The sequence below is a fragment of the Rana temporaria genome, chromosome 6 (assembly GCF_905171775.1).
Source record: "Rana temporaria chromosome 6, aRanTem1.1, whole genome shotgun sequence".
In the NCBI taxonomy this organism is placed as follows: Eukaryota; Metazoa; Chordata; class Amphibia; order Anura; family Ranidae; genus Rana; species Rana temporaria.
The window spans coordinates 220,942,173-220,961,383 of NC_053494.1; the positions used below are offsets into that span (position 1 = coordinate 220,942,173).

Below are 19,211 nucleotides of genomic sequence, written 5' to 3' on the forward strand. Positions count from 1 at the left end.
CTCTGATGTCACTTCACCCGTGACAGTGGGAGGAGCCTGAGGAAAATGGCATCCAATAATACAGAGGATTGTATGCTGATGTCTATTGACTATTCCTAGGGCCATCTCCCTCACCTAGGGCCACCCACCTCACCTAGGGCCAGCTCCCCAGTCTAGAGTCACCTTCCTTCCCTGGGACTCCTAACCTAGAGCCACCTCCTTCGCTTAGAGTCACATTCCTAAGCTGGGGACACACCCATTACCTGGGGCCACACCTCTCACCCAGGGTCACCTTCCTCACCTGGGGTCACACCCCTCACCCAGGGTCACCTTCCTCACCTGGGGTCACACTTCTCACCTAGGGTCGCCTTCCTTACCTGGGGTCACATTCCTGACCTGGGGTCACGCTTCTCACCTAGGGTCGCCTTCCTCGTCTAGGGTCATGCTTCTCACCTAGGGTCACACCCCTCCTTAACCTAGGGTCGCCCTCCTCACCTGGGGTCACGCTTCTCACCTAGGGTCGCCTTCCTCACCTGGGGTCACACCTCTCACCTAGGGTCACACCCCTCACCTTGGGTCACACTTCTCACCTTGGGTCACACTTCTCACCTAGGGTCACGCTTCTCACCTAGGGTCATGCTTCTCAACTAGGGTCACACCCCTTCTTCACCTAGGGTCGCATTCCTCACCTAGAGTCACCTCCCTCACCTAGGGTCACACCCCTCATTTAGGATCACACCCCTTCCTCACCTGGGCACTTCATATTTCCATTAAATCAATTTTCTGCTTTCTCAAAGAATGAAAAGAAAATGTTTATTTCATGCAACCCCAACTAATAAAAATGTTCAGCATCTCTTCCTCTTCTATTCACCTTTATTCCAGACTAGCTGAATAGCCGGCGTTGCCCGGTCTTCCTATCTTAACCTTTTGGGGAGGAAAATCATAGTAATATAAATATACCCATCTTTTATATAAGGGTGTAGGTAAGGGTTAATGTAACTGTCATATATTTTTATTTGGCATATAAGTAATATGTGTAGCAGGTATTATTGAAATATCTCCAGGCGTACAGAAGTTATGTGGGAACATACATTTCCCATTGATTTGCATGGGACCCCGACCCTCACAAATGGGGGTAGTTAAGGGATAAAGTAACTATCCTATAGTGTAAGTGGACGTATAAGTAACATGTGACCAAGTGTTATGGAAATATCTACAGCCGTTTGGAAGTTATGAAGTAACATGTATTTCCCATAGAGTTGAATGGGACTTTAAAGAAAAACCCCGACCATGGCAAATGGGGGTGGGTAAGGGTTAAACCACCTATCCTATGTTTGTTGCTGACATATAAGTAACATGTGTGCCAAGTTTCATGTTAATATCTTTAGCCGTTTGGACGTGATGCTGGAACATACATACATACACACATACATACACACACACATACATACATACACACATACACACATACACACATACATACACACATACATACACACACGTTGAGTTTTATATATATAGAAGATGGAATATTGAGAGTCAATCAGATCTGTATGTCTGTGGTCACCAGATTTCCCCACAGATCCTCCAACCACAGACCGGCGCTGCAGAGGTTAATCCTCACCTGATTGGATGAAGTTTCATTAACCCAATCATTATTTATGAGTCTGTGTGCGGCGACCCTCCCCCACATTGTCAGGTGCGGCCTGGATAGAGTGCTAGCTGCCATGACAAGGAAAGGTTCCTCCAGTTCTACTTTAATTCCACCTGAACTCACCATGAAAAAACAAAACCAATCGCCGGACAGCCTGGTCTGTATTAAGACCGGATTCTTCCTCGTCGTCCTCTTCTTCTGGGTGAGACAATCTCTCAGGATTATTATTATTATTATTAGGATGTGTTTTTGTATTATTGGCTCCAGAGGGAAAGTTCAACCCACCAATGGGAAGGTGACCAGATTTTTAAAATGAAATCCGGGGACATTTTTTTTTTTTTATTATTGGCAAATGGTATTTTATAAGCATATTTTTGTATATATTATATTTCTAGGAAGTATCTTTTTTTTTTTTTTTTAAGTAAAAAAAAAATATATATATAAAATTTTTTATTATATATATATATATATATATATATATATATATATATATATAATTTTTTTTTTTTATTAAAAATAAAGATACTTCCTCGAATTTTTGGGGATATGTATGGAAGAGCCCTGGGGCCATCATAAAAAAAAAAAATACTAAATTCTGAGTTTCAAAGTCAGAATTCTGAGATTAAAAAGACAGAATTCTGTGTTTCAAAGTCAGAATTCTGAGATTAAATCTCAGAATTCTGTGTTTCAAAGTCAGAATTCTGAGATTAAATGTCAGAATTCTGAGATTAAATGTCAGAATTCTGAGATTAAATGTCAGAATTCTGAGATTAAATGTCAGAATTCTGAGTTTCAAAGTCAGAATTCTGAGATTAAATGTCAGAATTCTGAGTTTCAAAGTCAGAATTCTGAGTTTCAAAGTCAGAATTCTGAGATTAAATCTCAGAATTCTGAGATTAAATGTCAGAATTCTGAGATTTAAAGTCAGAATTCTGAGATTAAATGTCATAATTCTGAGTTTCAAAGTCAGAATTCTATTTTAGTTACAGCATACAGTATGGGGAAGCAGGCAGTGCTGGGCTCTCTGGTTCCTCTACTGTATTAATAGTTCCTCAGTTTGCTGTCATCTGCTCTAACATAAAGAGGGATGCTGAAAACGAGTGTATTGTCTGTCTGTGTGTGTGTGGGGGGGGGGGGGGGGGGTGATGACACAGCTTCCATAGATAACAGAACACAATGCACCCCAACTTTGTGGAAACATTGCACTGTTGCCCCAACAAGAGGGAATTGTGAGCACAATGTGTGTCTTTGTTCAGAACGGCTTGATCATAGCAATTACATGTCTGGACTAATTCTTAAAGAAAATGGACCCCATATTACACATAAAAATCAACAGAGGTATATAACTTGAGAATTAGCTCAATGCATAGAGTGACAGACTTGTGATTGATATTTTGTGGGTTCGAATCCAGGAAAGAGCACAATTTGTTTTTAAGTTATATGTATATATACATATTATTTTATACATTGCTCTTAGATTAAAATAGAGATGTCCCAATACCAATATTAGTAAATCAATATATTGAAAATGTATATGTCTTCAAAAAATTAAGCTCTGAGCTGGATTCGAACCCAAAACTTAGAAACACAGAAACACAGAAGTCTATTACTCTAACCACTGAGCTATAACCCAAGTCATAAATCTCTACTGTTTTTATAGGTTTAATATGGGGTTCATTCTCTGTAAGAATTAGTCCAGACATGTAATTGCTATGATTAAGCCGTTCTGACCATAGACACACATTGTCCTTCTGCCTTCTAGCCGTTCACAATTCTCTCATGTTGGGGCCACATTGCAATGTTTTCCACAAAGTTGGGGTGCATTGTGTTCTGTTATCTATGGAAGCTGTGTCACCAACCCCACCCACTCACACACAGAATACACTCGTTTTCAGCATCCCTCTTTATGTTAGAGCAGATGACAGCAAATGGAGGAACCAGAGAGCCCAGCACTGCCTGCTTCCCCATACTGTATGCTGTAACTAAGATAGATTTACAGATCAATATCTAGAGCACAAAACTTGTATGTCTGCAGAATCATGGTCTATGGGTGTTAATACATTATTGCTAAATGCTCCTAAAATCCTCCTAATAGAGACTACTATATTTAGAAACTCAGAATTCTGAGATTTAAAGTCAGAATTCTGAGATTAAATGTCAGAATTCTGAGATTAAATGTCAGAATTCTGAGTTTCAAAGTCAGAATTCTGAGATTAAAAGTCAGAATTCTGAGTTTCAAAGTCAGAATTCTGCGATTAAAAGTCAGAATTCTGAGATTAAAAGTCAGAATTCTGAGATTAAAAGTCAGAATTCTGAGTTTCAAAGTCAGAATTCTGAGTTTAAAAGTCAGAATTCTGAGTTTAAAAGTCAGAATTCTGAGATTAAAAGTCAGAATTCTGAGATTAAAAGTCAGAATTCTGAGTTTCAAAGTCAGAATTCTGAGATTAAAAGTCAGAATTCTGAGATTAAAAGTCAGAATTCTGAGATTAAAAGTCAGAATTCTGAGATTAAAAGTCAGAATTCTGAGATTAAAAGTCAGAATTCTGAGTTTCAAAGTCAGAATTCTGACATTTAATCTCAGAATTCTGACTTTAAATCTCAGAATTCTGAGTTTCTAAATATAGTAGTCTCTATTAGGAGGATTTTAGGAGCATTTAGCAATAATGTATTAACACCCATAGACCATGATTCTGCAGACATACAAGTTTTGTGCTCTAGATATTGATCTGTAAATCTATCTTAGTTACAGCATACAGTATGGGGAAGCAGGCAGTGCTGGGCTCTCTGGTTCCTCCATTTGCTGTCATCTGCTCTAACATAAAGAGGGATGCTGAAAACGAGTGTATTCTGTGTGTGAGTGGGTGGGGTTGGTGACACAGCTTCCATAGATAACAGAACACAATGCACCCCAACTTTGTGGAAAACATTGCAATGTGGCCCCAACATGAGAGAATTGTGAACGGCTAGAAGGCAGAAGGACAATGTGTGTCTATGGTCAGAACGGCTTAATCATAGCAATTACATGTCTGGACTAATTCTTACAGAGAATGAACCCCATATTAAACCTATAAAAACAGTAGAGATTTATGACTTGGGTTATAGCTCAGTGGTTAGAGTAATAGACTTCTGTGTTTCTGTGTTTCTAAGTTTTGGGTTCGAATCCAGCTCAGAGCTTAATTTTTTGAAGACATATACATTTTCAATATATTGATTTACTAATATTGGTATTGGGACATCTCTATTTTAATCTAAGAGCAATGTATAAAATAATATGTATATATACATATAACTTAAAAACAAATTGTGCTCTTTCCTGGATTCGAACCCACAAAATATCAATCACAAGTCTGTCACTCTATGCATTGAGCTAATTCTCAAGTTATATACCTCTGTTGATTTTTATGTGTAATATGGGGTCCATTTTCTGTAAGAATTAGTCCAGACATGTAATTGCTATGATCAAGCCGTTCTGAACAAAGACACACATTGTGCTCACAATTCCCTCTTGTTGGGGCAACAGTGCAATGTTTCCACAAAGTTGGGGTGCATTGTGTTCTGTTATCTATGGAAGCTGTGTCATCACCCCCCCCCCCCCCCCCCCCACACACACACAGACAGACAATACACTCGTTTTCAGCATCCCTCTTTATGTTAGAGCAGATGACAGCAAACTGAGGAACTATTAATACAGTAGAGGAACCAGAGAGCCCAGCACTGCCTGCTTCCCCATACTGTATGCTGTAACTAAAATAGAATTCTGACTTTGAAACTCAGAATTATGACATTTAATCTCAGAATTCTGACTTTGAAACTCAGAATTCTGACTTTGAAACTCAGAATTCTGACATTTAATCTCAGAATTCTGACTTTGAAACTCAGAATTCTGACATTTAATCTCAGAATTCTGACATTTAATCTCAGAATTCTGACATTTAATCTCAGAATTCTGACATTTAATCTCAGAATTCTGACTTTGAAACTCAGAATTCTGACATTTAATCTCAGAATTCTGACATTTAATCTCAGAATTCTGACATTTAATCTCAGAATTCTGACTTTGAAACACAGAATTCTGAGATTTAATCTCAGAATTCTGACTTTGAAACACAGAATTCTGTCTTTTTAATCTCAGAATTCTGACTTTGAAACTCAGAATTCAGTATTTTTTTTTTTTATGATGGCCCCAGGGCTCTTCCATAGATATGACTACCAAATGATAAGATGGAGAAATTTTTTTTGAGGGAGGGATAGGGTGCGCTTCCTGTGCGTGTGACCAGCAAGTGATGTACAATGGTGATCAGCATGTCCTGGTCTCTGTATACTAATAAAAAAGAAAACAAATGCAGCGCAACCCTACACTTCTTCTTTTATACAATTCTACAAATGGACTTGTCGTAGGTGTGCGCAGCCTATTGCATTAGGGTGTGCACCCCAAAACGCACACACACACTCTCTAAATAAATATAATCCATTTTAAAATGTAGTGGATGGTGTCAGTAGTTTTTTTACTTCCATGCATGCATGCATACCGTATTTATCGCGGTATAACGCGCTCCTGCGTATACCACGCACCCCTAAAGTGGCCCCCTAACCTGTGGAAAAAGGTTTTTTTTTTTTTTTTTTTGTACTTAGTTTTGGTGTCTTGCGCGGTGGCCTCGTCGGGTCCGGCGTCCTTCTGCGGCTTCGGGCGTCCGTCTTTGGCGCGTCCGTCTTTGGCGGGTCGGGTGTCCTCTTCGGCGGGTCCGGCGTCCTTCTGCGGTGTCTTTCCCGCCACGAGTTTGAATACTGCGCCGGCATATACCGAGCGCAGTACACTCGGGTATCTTCGGGCATGCTCGGCAACTGTCGAGCTGACGTCCTGTATGCTCAGGACGTCCGAGAGGCGCCGAGACTGCCCAAAGATACCCGAGTGTACTGCGCTCGGTATATGCTGGCGCAGTATTCAAACTCGTGGCGGGAAAGCGGGTATCGGCGTATATCGCGCACCCACGATTTTGCCCTGATTTTCAGGGCAAAATAGTGCGCGGTATACGCCGATAAATACGGTACATTTTTTTTCAGCGGGAACGCCATTACTGTATGTAATGGCAAGGGGTGCTGGGGTGTGCTGCAGGGTATTGATGCTCACTGCTGGGGGATTTATTCTAACTGGAGGGGATCTACTTTTTCAGGGGGGTCTATTGTTGCTGAGGAGGTCTATTGTTCCTGGTGGGGGGACATATTGTTGTTGGGGGTGGGTATTGTGTTGCTGGGGGGGCCAATTTTTGCTGCAAGAGATCTACTGTTGGAGGAGAGGGGTCTGTTGTTGATGGCTGCCAGAGAGTCTATTAATGCTGGCTGTGCGGAGATCTGTTGATGCTGCCGGGAGTCGATTGTTGCTGGGGGGGGGGGGGGGGTTTGTTGTCGCTGGTCCATTGTTGTTAGGGGGATCTATTGTTGCTGACTGCAGGGGATCTATTTTACTGCTTTTCTTGATATCATTACCAAATTCCATACAAATTTCTTAGCATCACAAAATGATGCTTGGTTCTGTATTGTCTAAAATGGGCAGTACTGGAAGTTGGGTATAGGATGGAACCAATGGACGGTGCTCGGAGGTGGGTAGGGGCAAGGAAGAGGGGTGACTCAGAAAGGGGGAGTTCCTGCACCTATTGTCTGAGGGTGAAAAAGGCCTGTATGTATGTTTTCTCTCTCTCTCTCTATATCTCTATATCTCTATATCTCTATATCTCTATATCTCTATATCTCTATATCTCTATATCTCTCTCTCTCTATATCTCTCTCTCTCTCTCTCTCTCTTTTTTTTATTTTTATTTTTTCTCTTTTTTTTTTTTTTATTTTTTTTTTTTTTTTCCTCTCTCTCTCTCTCTCTCTCTCTCTCTCTCTCTCTCTCTCTCTCTCTCAGCTCTGCAGGGTGCAATGTGAAGATGGCTGTACCATCTTGAATGTAAATGCATTTTAGGGTGTGCCCCCCCAAGTATGTTTTTGTATATTGCTGCAGAATAAAAGACGTAATTATGTTACATATAGTGGCCCTGTGAGGTTACCTCCAGGACCGTCTTTAAGGCAGGGGAAAAGGGGGAGCTGCCTTGGGCCCTGTCATTATTGTGGGGCCCAAAGCAGCTGCCCTTATACGTGCCAACTATCACAGTTTAAATTCCCTTGAAGTTTTAGTCCTGTGCTGTGTCCTGATATCTCAGTGTGAAGTGCTGCTACTAATGCTGCCCAGCTCTGCCCTATTGTGTACAGATGACTCACCTGCAGACCCTGTGTTTACATGTAAATAACGGGAGCATTCCTATGTAAAATCCAATCAACATTAGATGGCCCTGGTTACCTCTGGAATGTGACTACAGAGAGTGGCACAGAACTAAGATTCCATGTAGTGACCCGGTGAGGTGATGTCTGGAATCTGGTGGCGCTGAGCTCACATTTGTTAGAAGTCCCTCCCACCATCCTGGATGGACCTCCCCCTTTTTTTTCCTCCATATGGTTGTCTCTGACCCTCCCCCCTCTTTGTGGCAGGCGAGTGGCGTTGCTCTGATTTGTCTGGGCGCCTCGGTACAGATGAAGTTGTCGGATATCTCGGTGGTCATCACTGAGGCCTCTTCTGGAGCCCCTCTGGTCCTAGCGATTGTGGGAATGATCATCTTCTTCCTGTCTGGATTTGGCGCCGTGGCCGTGATCAAAGAAAACGCCACCTTGCTCAAAATCGTAAGTAAAGTAGGAGTATCGGTTGACTGTCTTATTGGGAGAAATGTTTGGGGGTCGGCCAATGATCTGCTGAGGAGCTACAAAGGGGAGTCGCCTACTTGTGCCGTTTACAATGCCGGGCTGTGGGGGGTTCACTTGTCCGTGTTCAAGCCACGGCTGGACTGGGATAAAAATGTGGCCCTGGACTTCATCCAGACTGGCCCAGGGCACAACACATCGGGACACAGTCCGGCACATCAGGGCGCATGGCACATTATGGGGCACATCAGGACAAAGAGTCCAGCACATCAAGGCACATTATGGGGCACAGGGCACAAATCCCAGCACATCAGGACACATGGCACATCAGGGCACAGAGCCCAGCACATGGCACATTATGGGGCACATCAGGGCACAGAGCCCAGCACATCAGGGCACATGGCACATTATGGGGCACATCGGGGCACATCAGGACACAGTCCAGCACATTATGGGGCACATCAGGGCACAGAGCCCGGCACATGGCACATCAGGGCGCATGGCACATTATGGGGCACATCAGGACACAGAGCCCAGCACATCAGGGCACATGGCACATTATGGGGCACAGGGCACAGATCCCAGCACATCAGGGCACAGAGCCCAGCACATGGCACATTATGGGGCACATCAGGACACAGAGCCCAGCACATGGCACATCAGGACACAAAGCCCAGCACATCGGGGCACATCAGGGCAAATGGCACATTATGGGGCACATCAGGACACATTATGGGGCACCGAGCCCAGCACATCAGGGCACATGGCACATTATGGGGAACATCAGGGCACAGAACCCAGCACATCAGGGTGCATGGCACATTATGGGGCACATTATGGGGCACATCAGGGCACAGAGCCCAGCACATCAGGGTACATTATGGGGCACATCAGGGCACAGAGCCCAGCACATCAGGGTGCATGTCACATTATGGGGCACATGGCACATCACGGCACAGAGCCCAGCATATCGGGGCACATAATGGGGCGCATGGCACATAATGGGGCACATTGGGGCGCATGGCACATTATGGGGCACATCCGGGCACAGATCCCAGCACATTATGGGGCACATCAGGGCACAGAGCCCAGCACATCAGGGTGCATGTCACATAATGGGCGCATGGCACATAATGGGGCACAGATCCCAGCACATCAGGGCACATTATGGGGCACATCAGGGCGCATGGCACATAATGGGGCACATCGGGGCGCAGATCCCAGCACATCGGGGCAGATGGAACATTATGGGGCACAGAGCCCAGCACATTGTGGGGCACATTATAGGGCACATCGTTTACTATCCAGCATGCAGAGTAGCGCAGGAAGCGTCTGTTATCAGTTCTCTCTCATGTCACGCTGCTCCTCTGCGGCATTCCTCGCTTCTCGTCCATCCCCGATGATGTCACAACTCAAAAGCCAATGGGGATGGACGAGAAGAGGAGGGGCCGCCGAGGAGCAGCGCGACATGAGAGAGAGAGAGAACTTCTTACAGACGCTTCCTGCGCTACTCTGCATGCTGGCTAAATCTCAATCTACCCGTCAGACGCCAGCTGTCGTGATTGCCGGGTAGATCGCCGATCCAATAGGCAGATTAGGCAGCCGCTGAAACCGGCCCACTGCCGGGCTGTGGGGGGTTCACCTCCAGCACAACTCTCGCTGCAGACGATTCCTTCCTCCAGCACAGCTAGCACGTGGCTAGGCCTGGCTCTTAATTCAGCCAGGCCCTAGCAACAGCCCTTTGCGGGCAGGGACCGCGAGCCCCTCTGGTGTAGCAAAAACTGGAACAATCTGGTGCTAGGTGAACTACTGACCCCAGTCAGCCCTCTTCAGGCCATGCCAGCCCTCCTGCCCATTACACCACAGTCCTCACTGGCTCTACATCCTTCTCCCAATCCACTCCTGGCATGCCTCCCCAGCTTTCCTGGTGGATCCCTCCTAGAGACTTGCCCGGCAGTACACTCCACTGTCCTCTCCTACTCCTGGTCAGGACACCCCTGCAGTTTGTACGAGGGTTCCCCTTCCACTCCGGAGCTCCAGGTCCAAGGTGGCACGCCCCCAGACTGGGAGGCTCCCAGTCTGTAGAGTGTCCTGCACAGAGCCCTGACCTTAACCCGTCCCTACTGGACATTTTTGGGATCAACTGATGTCACTGATTGGCTAGGTCCTCCCTTTTTCTGAGGGCCAATGTAGAGGACAATTTTATTTTATTGTAGTCGTAAGGAAAATGTGTTCTTATTGGTATATTATGTAGACCGGACTTCTGCTCTCTCAGTTCACAGGGATCATGCTTCTGGTGTTTGCGGTAGAGATCATAGTGGGGATATCGGCATATGCCTACAAGGACATGGTAAGTAACAAATAGTTACCTTCTAACATTTATTAATCGTATGCAAAAATAGTACATATAACAAAAAAGAAAGCACAGACCATGTACCGAACACTTCCCAGTCCTATCCCTCCCAGAAAACCCTACAAAACCCACCAATTGCCTCGCCCCCACCAATTCCCTCACCCCCTAGACCTATGGACTGCTTCGGTTCATAGGTTTAACCCTTTCATGCCTAAGCCTATTTCTGACATTTGGTGTTTACAAGTTAAAATCCGTATTTTTTGATAGAAAATTACTTGGAATAAAATAGCAGAGAATAAAATGGCGATTGTTGCAATATTTTATGTCACACGGTATTTGTGCGGCGGTGTTTTAAACGCAACTTTTTCTGAAAAATGTACTTTCATGAATTAAAAAAAAAAAATGAAAAAGTAAAGTTAGCCCAATTTTTTTGCATAATGTGAAAGATGATGTTACGCCGAGTAAATAGATACCGAACATGTCACGCTTTATAATTGCACGCACTCGTGGAATGGCGACAAACTACGGTACCTAAAAATCTCCATAGGTGACGATTTTAACTTTGTTTACGGTTACCAGGTTAGAGTTACAGAGGAGGTCTAGCGCTAGAATTATTGCTCTCGCTCTGACGATCGCGGCGATACCTCACATGTGTGATTTGAACACCGTTTTTATATGCGGGCGCGACTTCCCTATGCGTTTTTTTCTTTGTTGCGCAAGCTCGCGGGGAGGGGGGTGCTTAAAATATTTTTTTTTTATGTTTATTTTTAGAATATTACGTGTGTTTTTTTTTTTTTTTTTTACATTTTGATCACTTTTATTGCTGTCACAAGGAATGTAAACATCCCTTGTGACAGTAATGGGTGGTGACAGGTACTCTTTATGGGGGGATAAAAGACCCCTGATCCCTCCTTTGCACTTGAAAGTATTCAGATCGCCGAAAACGGCGATTCTGAATACGTGTACTTTTTAAAATCTTGCGCCATTGGCAGCCAAGAAACCGGAAGTGACGTCATGACGCCGCTTCCGTGTTACCATTGCGGAGACTGAATCAAAGCCGTTTCCGGCTTAGTTTCAGTCTCCGCCTGGACACAGAAGGCGCCAGATGGAGGATCGGATCTCCCGGTGGGACGAGAGGCCCGGTCAGAGCGGCGGAAGGGGGGGGGGGGGATGTCCCCTCCCGCTCCTCCGGCATAACAACCAAGCTGCTTTTAGCCGCATCGGTTATGTCTGGATAGCCAATCGCCGGCTCTAAACAACGGTACCGGGTGATGCCTGCAGCTGTGTATCGTCATCCCGGTATAACCCCCGAAAGCCGAGGACGCATATATGCGTACGCTCGGCGTGAAAGTTAAGGGGTGAGGGAATTGGTGGGGTTTGTAGGGTTTTCTGGGAGGGAGGTGGGGAGAGCCCCTTCCCTTGCATCGGGGTCGCCAGAGAGCCCCTTCCCTTGCATCGGGGTCGCCAGAGAGCCCCTTCCCTTGCATCGGGGTCGCCAGAGAGCCCCTTCCCTTGCATCGGGGTCGCCAGAGAGCCCCTTCCCTTGCATCGGGGTCGCCAGAGAGCCCCTTCCCTTGCATCGGGGTCGCCAGAGAGCCCCTTCCCTTGCATCGGGGTCGCCAGAGAGCCCCTTCCCTTGCATCGGGGTCGCCAGAGAGCCCCTTCCCTTGCATCAGGGTCCCCAGAGAGAGGTTGGGCAGTGTGAGAGATTTCATCTTTCTGCTCTCCTGGGCCGCCCGCCGCACATGTGGCCCAGCAGCAGAGAGGCCACGGCTGTCTCTAAGAGACTCAGGGCTATGGGCCCCAGATACGAGGCTGTAGCCCCAAAAGCCCCCCCCCTAGCAACGCCACTGAATGTGACCAATTTTGCAAATTTTGGACCTCTCAAACCCAATATCCGATCTCGTCTGTTTAGTAATCCTAGTTGTGGATTCTGGTTATGGGAAGAAAAGACAAATGATTTTGATACAATTTGATATTACTCTGTTATATCTTGCACACTTTTATTATTTTTACAGAATTGATCATTTTTTTGTATTTGTCATCGGAGTATACTAGATGTCTCGCATTCCAGGGACAATTTCTGAAAGCGGGGACGGTGCCCAATCGTTGTCCCCCCCCGGTCGCAATGTTCTGTAGTAATGTCAGTCTCATTTCTGCAGCTGCAGCGCGATGTACTTCAGAGGTTTATGAAGCTTTTGGATAGATATGGAAAAGACCGGCCAGTAACCCGAGGGGTGGACGGCGTCCAGCAACAGGTGAGCGACCACCAACGACCGCGATAAGATATTATTCATCATTATTGTACATGGGTGGTGCTGGAATGTTGGGGAACCCTTCTTCTGATAATGGGGGAACCCTTTGGAAATGGTTTTTAGGTCTTCAGACACCCCAAATTATTAGGATTAGTAAGATGTAGAGAATTCTAACTAAAATAATAATCACAAAATTAAATGAAGAAGCAGAATAATGACCAGAAACATATCAGTGAAAGTTGGAGGTGACCCCTTAGATTGGCTGTAATTTTGGAGGTGACCCCTTAGATTGGCTGTAATTTTGGAGGTGACCCCTTAGATTGGCTGTAATTTTGGAGGTGACCCCTTAGATTGGCTGTAATTTTGGAGGTGACCCCTTAGATTGGCTGTAATTTTGGAGGTGACCCCATTGATTTTCAGTCTGTGTAGAGGTGACCTCTTAGATTGGTGGTCCATGTAGAGGTTACTCCTTAGATTGGCCATCATTTTAGAGGTGCCCCCCCCCCCCCCCGGCTTGGCAGTCGCCATAGAGGTGGCCCCTCCTCCCTTGGATTGGCAGTCGCTGTAGAGGTGACCATTTTTTAGATGGACGGCTGGTTGAGATTGTCAGTTGGTGTAAATGGTGGTCGTTGTAGAGGTGACCACCTTCTAGATCTGTGGTTGGTGTAGAAGAGAATCTTTTTGATTGGCGGTCAGTGTAAAGTAAATCTGCTACTTCTCTCTTCTCACGGAACCCCCAGCAATCGGGAAAGGCCGATTGGGACAAGCAACTTTTTTTTTATCCCCCTTCATGATAGTCATGTGTCTAAACGGCACGGCGCCACGAGTTCCGTAACCAGGAATTATGGGAAAGAAGAATACAGAGAAGTGGCCGTGATGATTTGGCACATTGGCTCCACTGCAGGACAGTTGTGGCAGTGCCCATTTTTTCTTTCTTTTCCCTAAATATAATAATTTAAATAATAATTGTAATTTAAATCTAATTCTAAATTTAAATCATTCTAATTTAATAAAAATTCTAATAATTTAATAATAATTCTAAATAATAATTTGAATAATAATTCTAAAATGTAATAATTCTAATTTAATAATTCTAAATTTAAATCTAGTAATTTAATAATAATTCTATTTATTATTATAATAATAATCATCTAAATTTAAATAATTCTAATAACTTAATACTAAATTTAAATTTAATAATTTAAATCTAATATCATTTTTAATTTAATTCTAATATCATTTTTAATACTAATTTAATAATTCTAATTTTAAATCTAATTTAATAATTCTAAATAATAATTTGAATAATAATTCTAATATAATTGTAATACTAATTTAATAATTCTAAATTTTAAATCTAGTAATTTATTATTATTATTATTATTATTATTATTATTATTATTATTATTATTATTATTATTGTTGTTGTCTAAATTTAAATAATTCTAATAACTTAATACTACATTTAAATGTATTTTAAATAATTCTAATATAATTTTAAATTAATACTAATTTAATAATTCTAAATTTAAATCTAATAATTTAATAATTCTAATATAGTTTTAATAATTATAATAATTTTAAATTATAATTTTAATTATAATTATAATATAATTTAAATTAAAAAAATTTGAGGCAAGGAAGGACCTGAATAAAATAAGTTAATAATCATGAAATAAAATCTGGGTAAAAAAGGGCCATATCTATACTGTACAGAACTTTGATCACCGGAGGGGGAGGGGGGGGGAGTGCTGGTCTGTTGGCGGTGTGAAATCTGCAGAGAACAATATATACCCCCCCCCCCCGGGAAGTTCCCGGTAATTATTGGTTGGACTCCAGGGCTGGTTTTGGTTGTCGTTCTGCCGCGGTGACAACCAAGCTCTGTGCCAAGTCATAATGAGGCCGGACGCTTCCTGCCCAGAACCACTTCACAAAGAAAAGCAATTAGGGGTTGGCAGGGCTGGATGGAGATTAAACAGAACAAAATGTATTACATGATAATTACTCAATAAATCCATTTTATATCAAGGAAGAGAATGGGGCCCCTGGGAATGAGGATTGGCCCTTGTTGGGTTTTTAAAAAGCTGACCTCTGACCTTCCCTTGCACCTCATCTGGACTGAAACGGCTTCCTGTGATTTCACTGCACACTGTGAGCTTCTCAATGTGCGTTAGAAGCTGCAGCAAGTCAGATAGAGCCCCGCCTCCTTTGCTTGGTGTGAATTTGTAAACGGACCCTTTAGGGATTCAAGAAGTCGTATTGTCAGGTTAGAGCGTGGGGTGCCCAACTTGCGGCCCTCCAGCTGTTGCAGAACTACAAGTCCCATGAGGCATTGCAAGCATGACTTCCAAAGGCAGAGGCATGATGGGACTTGTAGTGTCACAACAGCTGGAGGGCCACAGGTTGAGCACCCATGAGGGCTTTTTGGGGCCTCTCTGATCTTCCTCTTCTTGTCTTCAGTTCCAATGCTGTGGAGCCAGGAATTTCACGGATTGGTTCAAAGTCAACACCACCAGTTCTGGGGTGTCCTCCGGCTCGGTGCCCTCCAGCTGCTGCAAGACCGTACAGCTCAAGTGTGGTGAGAACGCCGGGGAGCGCAGCGACCGCATCTATACACAGGTAGGTGGGATGGGCGGGGCAGAGTGGAAGAATCCATTGCCTGGGGTGGTGAAATGCTGGGGATCTGGCTGACTACCTGGGGGCCCAACTCCCAGACAGAACTGTTTTTAATGGGTCATTAATGCACTGCAAGACCATATCTACGCAACTTAAGGAGGTCGGGGGCTAGACCAACCGCCAGTGTAGGGGGAGGTCGGGTGCTAGAACAACCGCCAGTGTAGGGGGAGGTCGGGTGCTAGAACAACCGCCAGTGTAGGGGGGGGTGGTCCTTGGGGCTAGACCAACCACCAGTATGGGGGGGTGGTCTTTGGGGTTAGACCACCCGCCAGTGTGGGGGGGGGGTCTTTGGGGCTAGACCAACCGCCAGTGTGGGGGGGGGTCTTTGGGGCTAGACCAACCGCCAGTGTGGGGGGGGTCTTTGGGGCTAGACCAACCGCCAGTGTGGGGGGGGTCTTTGGGGCTAGACCAACCGCCAGTGTGGGGGGGGGTCTTTGGGGCTAGACCAACCGCCAGTGTAGGGGGTCTTTGGGGCTAAATCAACCGCCAGTGTAGGGTGGGGGTCTTTAGGGCTAGACCAACCGCCAGTGTAGGGGGGGGGGGTCTTTGGGGGGCTAGACCAACCGCCAGTGTAGGGGGGGGGGTCTTTGGGGGCTAGACCAACCGCCAGTGTAGGGGAGGGGGGGTCTTTGGGGGCTAGACCAACCGCCAGTGTAGGGGGGGGGGGGTCTTTGGGGGCTAGACCAACCGCCAGTGTAGGGGGGGGGTCTTTGGGGGCTAGACCAACCGCCAGTGTGAGGGGGGGGGGTCTTTGGGGCTAGACCAACTGCCAGTGTGGGGGGGGGGGGTCTTTGGGGCTAGACTAACCGCCAGTTTAGGGGGGGGGATCTTCGGGGCTATACCAACCCCCCACATAAGGGGATATGTAGGTAGTGTGTTTATGGTGTGATGGTGGCACTGGCAAGAATAACTCTGGTGGTAGTGAAGTCATCCACCTCATCACTTGCATGGAAGGTACACTTGCCATATAATGTGTGGCTGAGATTTTGTACCCATTTCCTGCCCCAGTGACGCCGTACCACCTCATTTGTTCTAGTGTCTCGGGACTAGCAGCGTTTTACCGTCAATGCCCACCCCAGTGTGAAAGCAGCCTAAGAGTCAGGAAGTGAATGAGACTGGGGGGGGGGGTGCTGAGAGACAGAAGAAGGGGCTAAAAGAGGGGGAGACTGAGGGGGGTCTCTGTTTAAAAAAAATACAACCCTTTTTTTTATTTTTATTTTAATCGGCCCACTGGGGAAACTCCCGATGGCCAGTCTATCCCTGCTCCGGACAGAGTGGAAATTCCCCTGCGGGGTCCAGGAACAATGTTCCTTGTTCTGTTGACTGTAAAACTTTTAGCTGGAATTTGGCCTTTAATATTATGGGTTTTTCTCGCAGGGCTGTGTGATGAAGATGCACATGTGGATATCGAAACACGTTGAAGTGATCGGTGCGGTGGGAGTCGGCCTCGGCTTCTCGCAGGTAATGTAATGGGTATAACGGTAGAGAGAAGGGGTCCTAATTTGGGGTCTCTGTGGATATACACGGGGTCTACATTTGGGGTCTCTTTGGACACACATGGGGTCTACATTTGGGGTCTCTGTGGATATACACGGGGTCTACATTTGGGGTCTCTGTGGACACACACGGGGTCTACATTTGGGGTCTCTGTGGATATACACGGGGTCTACATTTGGGGTCTCTGTGGACACACACAGGGTCTGCATTTGGGGTCTCTGTGGATACACACAGGGTGTACATTGGGGTCTCTGTGGACACACAGGTCTGCATTTGGGGTCTCTGTGGACACGCACACGGGGTCTAAATTTGGGGTCTCTGGGGACACACACACACACAGTCTACATTTGGGGTCTCTGTGGACACACACGGGGTCTAAATTTGGGGTCTCTGTGGACACACACGGGGTCTTTGGACACACACAAGGTCTACATTTGGGGTCTCTGTGGACACACACGGGGTCTCTTTGGACACACGGGGTCTACATTTGGGGTCTCTGTGGACACACACCGGGTCTACATTTGGGGTCTCTGTGGACACACACCGGGTCTACATTTGGGGTCTCTGTGGACACACACCGGGTCTACATTTGGGGTCTCTGTGGACACACACCGGGTCAAAATTTGGGGTCTCTGTGGACACACAGGTCTGCATTTGGGGTCTCTGTGGACACGCACACGGGGTCTAAATTTGGGGTCTCTGGGGACACACACACACGGTCTACATTTGGGGTCTCTGGGGACACACACATGGGGTCTAAATTTGGGGTCTCTGTGGACACACACGGGGTCTAAATTTGGGGTCTCTGGGGACACACACGGGGTCTAAATTTGGGGTCTCTGTGGCCACACATGGTCTACATTTGGGGTCTCTGGGGACACACACGGACCTGTTTTTGTTAAAGCTGAAGTTGCATTTATTTTATAATTTTTATCTTCCGTCCCGGATTCTCCTCCAACCTGTCCCTGTGTGACCTGTCCCTGTGTGACCTGTCCCTGTGTGACCTGTCCCTGTGTGACCCGTCCCTGTGTGACCCGTCCCTGTGTGACCCGTCCCTGTGTGACCCGTCCCTGTGTGACCCGTCCCTGTGTGACCCGTCCCTGTGTGACCCGTCCCTGTGTGACCCGTCCCTGTGTGACCCGTCCCTGTCTTCACTCCGCAGATCCTGGGCATCGCCTTCGCCTGTCTCCTTGTAAGGCTTCTGCAGGAAAATTACGTGTCGGTGTGACCAGGTGGAGTCCATGTGACCGGCGTGGGAAGGTGGAGTCCATGTGACCGGCGTGGGAAGGTGGAGGCCATGTGACCGGTGTCGGCTCATTAATATCACTTGTCTGTCCTGTAAATATTCCGTGTACAGATGTCGTCCTCCGGCAGAGATCGGTGATTAAACGATTCATCACACTTGTGTGTTCAGTGATGTCATTGGGGGGTCAGAACTAAATATTTGATTAAATTTACCTAAACACCAGATGTGACCCTATGAAGGCGCCGATGTACGGCAGACGATTCCATCACCAGAACCCCAATCATTTCCTCAATACGAGTAAAGTGTGTTCATTTTTATAGAGGGGGGGGGGGGTATAGAACAAAACATGCTAAAGTGGTGTCTTTTATAGGGCAGGAGCAACGCTGTATCTTGGCCTAGACCAGTAGATGGAGAACCTCGGCTCCCCAGATGTGTTGGAACTACATTTCCCATGATGCTCAACTACACTGTACAGTGCATGAGCATTGGAGGTCGATCGATATTTCGCTTTTTTAAATAAATCGGCTTATTGTGTGAAAACGAACCGATTTGTGAGGGATCAGAAGCAGGGGCGTGCTGGGGGGAAATCCTCCTCTCCGGCCGCCCACCGTCTATTCTAAACGGTTATCACGGCCGCTGTTTGCTGATTTATTTATTTTTTCCCAGTGGAGGAAGTCTGCAGCTGCCGACTGGCTGTTACTGGCCGCACTGCATTCTGGGGTTTGTAGTGCAGAGGCGGGGCGTGCAGCACGTCAGGGGACAAATGGAGCTCTTCTTGGCCAGGCGAGGGGATGGAACAGAGCCAAGCGCTCTGCTGGT

General features: G+C 45.9%; 1 protein-coding gene across 1 annotated transcript; it reads left to right on the forward strand.

Annotated features, from left to right (window-relative positions):
• The first annotated feature begins 1,644 nt into the window (after positions 1-1,644).
• Positions 1,645-18,547, forward strand: LOC120944289 (CD63 antigen-like). Its single transcript, XM_040358314.1, has 8 exons — positions 1,645-1,835; positions 8,159-8,347; positions 10,641-10,715; positions 12,881-12,976; positions 15,434-15,592; positions 17,027-17,110; positions 18,309-18,409; positions 18,446-18,547. The coding sequence occupies exons 1-7, from the start codon at positions 1,707-1,709 to the stop codon at positions 18,372-18,374; spliced, it is 798 nt and encodes a 265-aa protein (XP_040214248.1). The 5' UTR covers positions 1,645-1,706; the 3' UTR covers positions 18,375-18,409; positions 18,446-18,547.
• Positions 18,548-19,211: the final 664 nt, after the last annotated feature.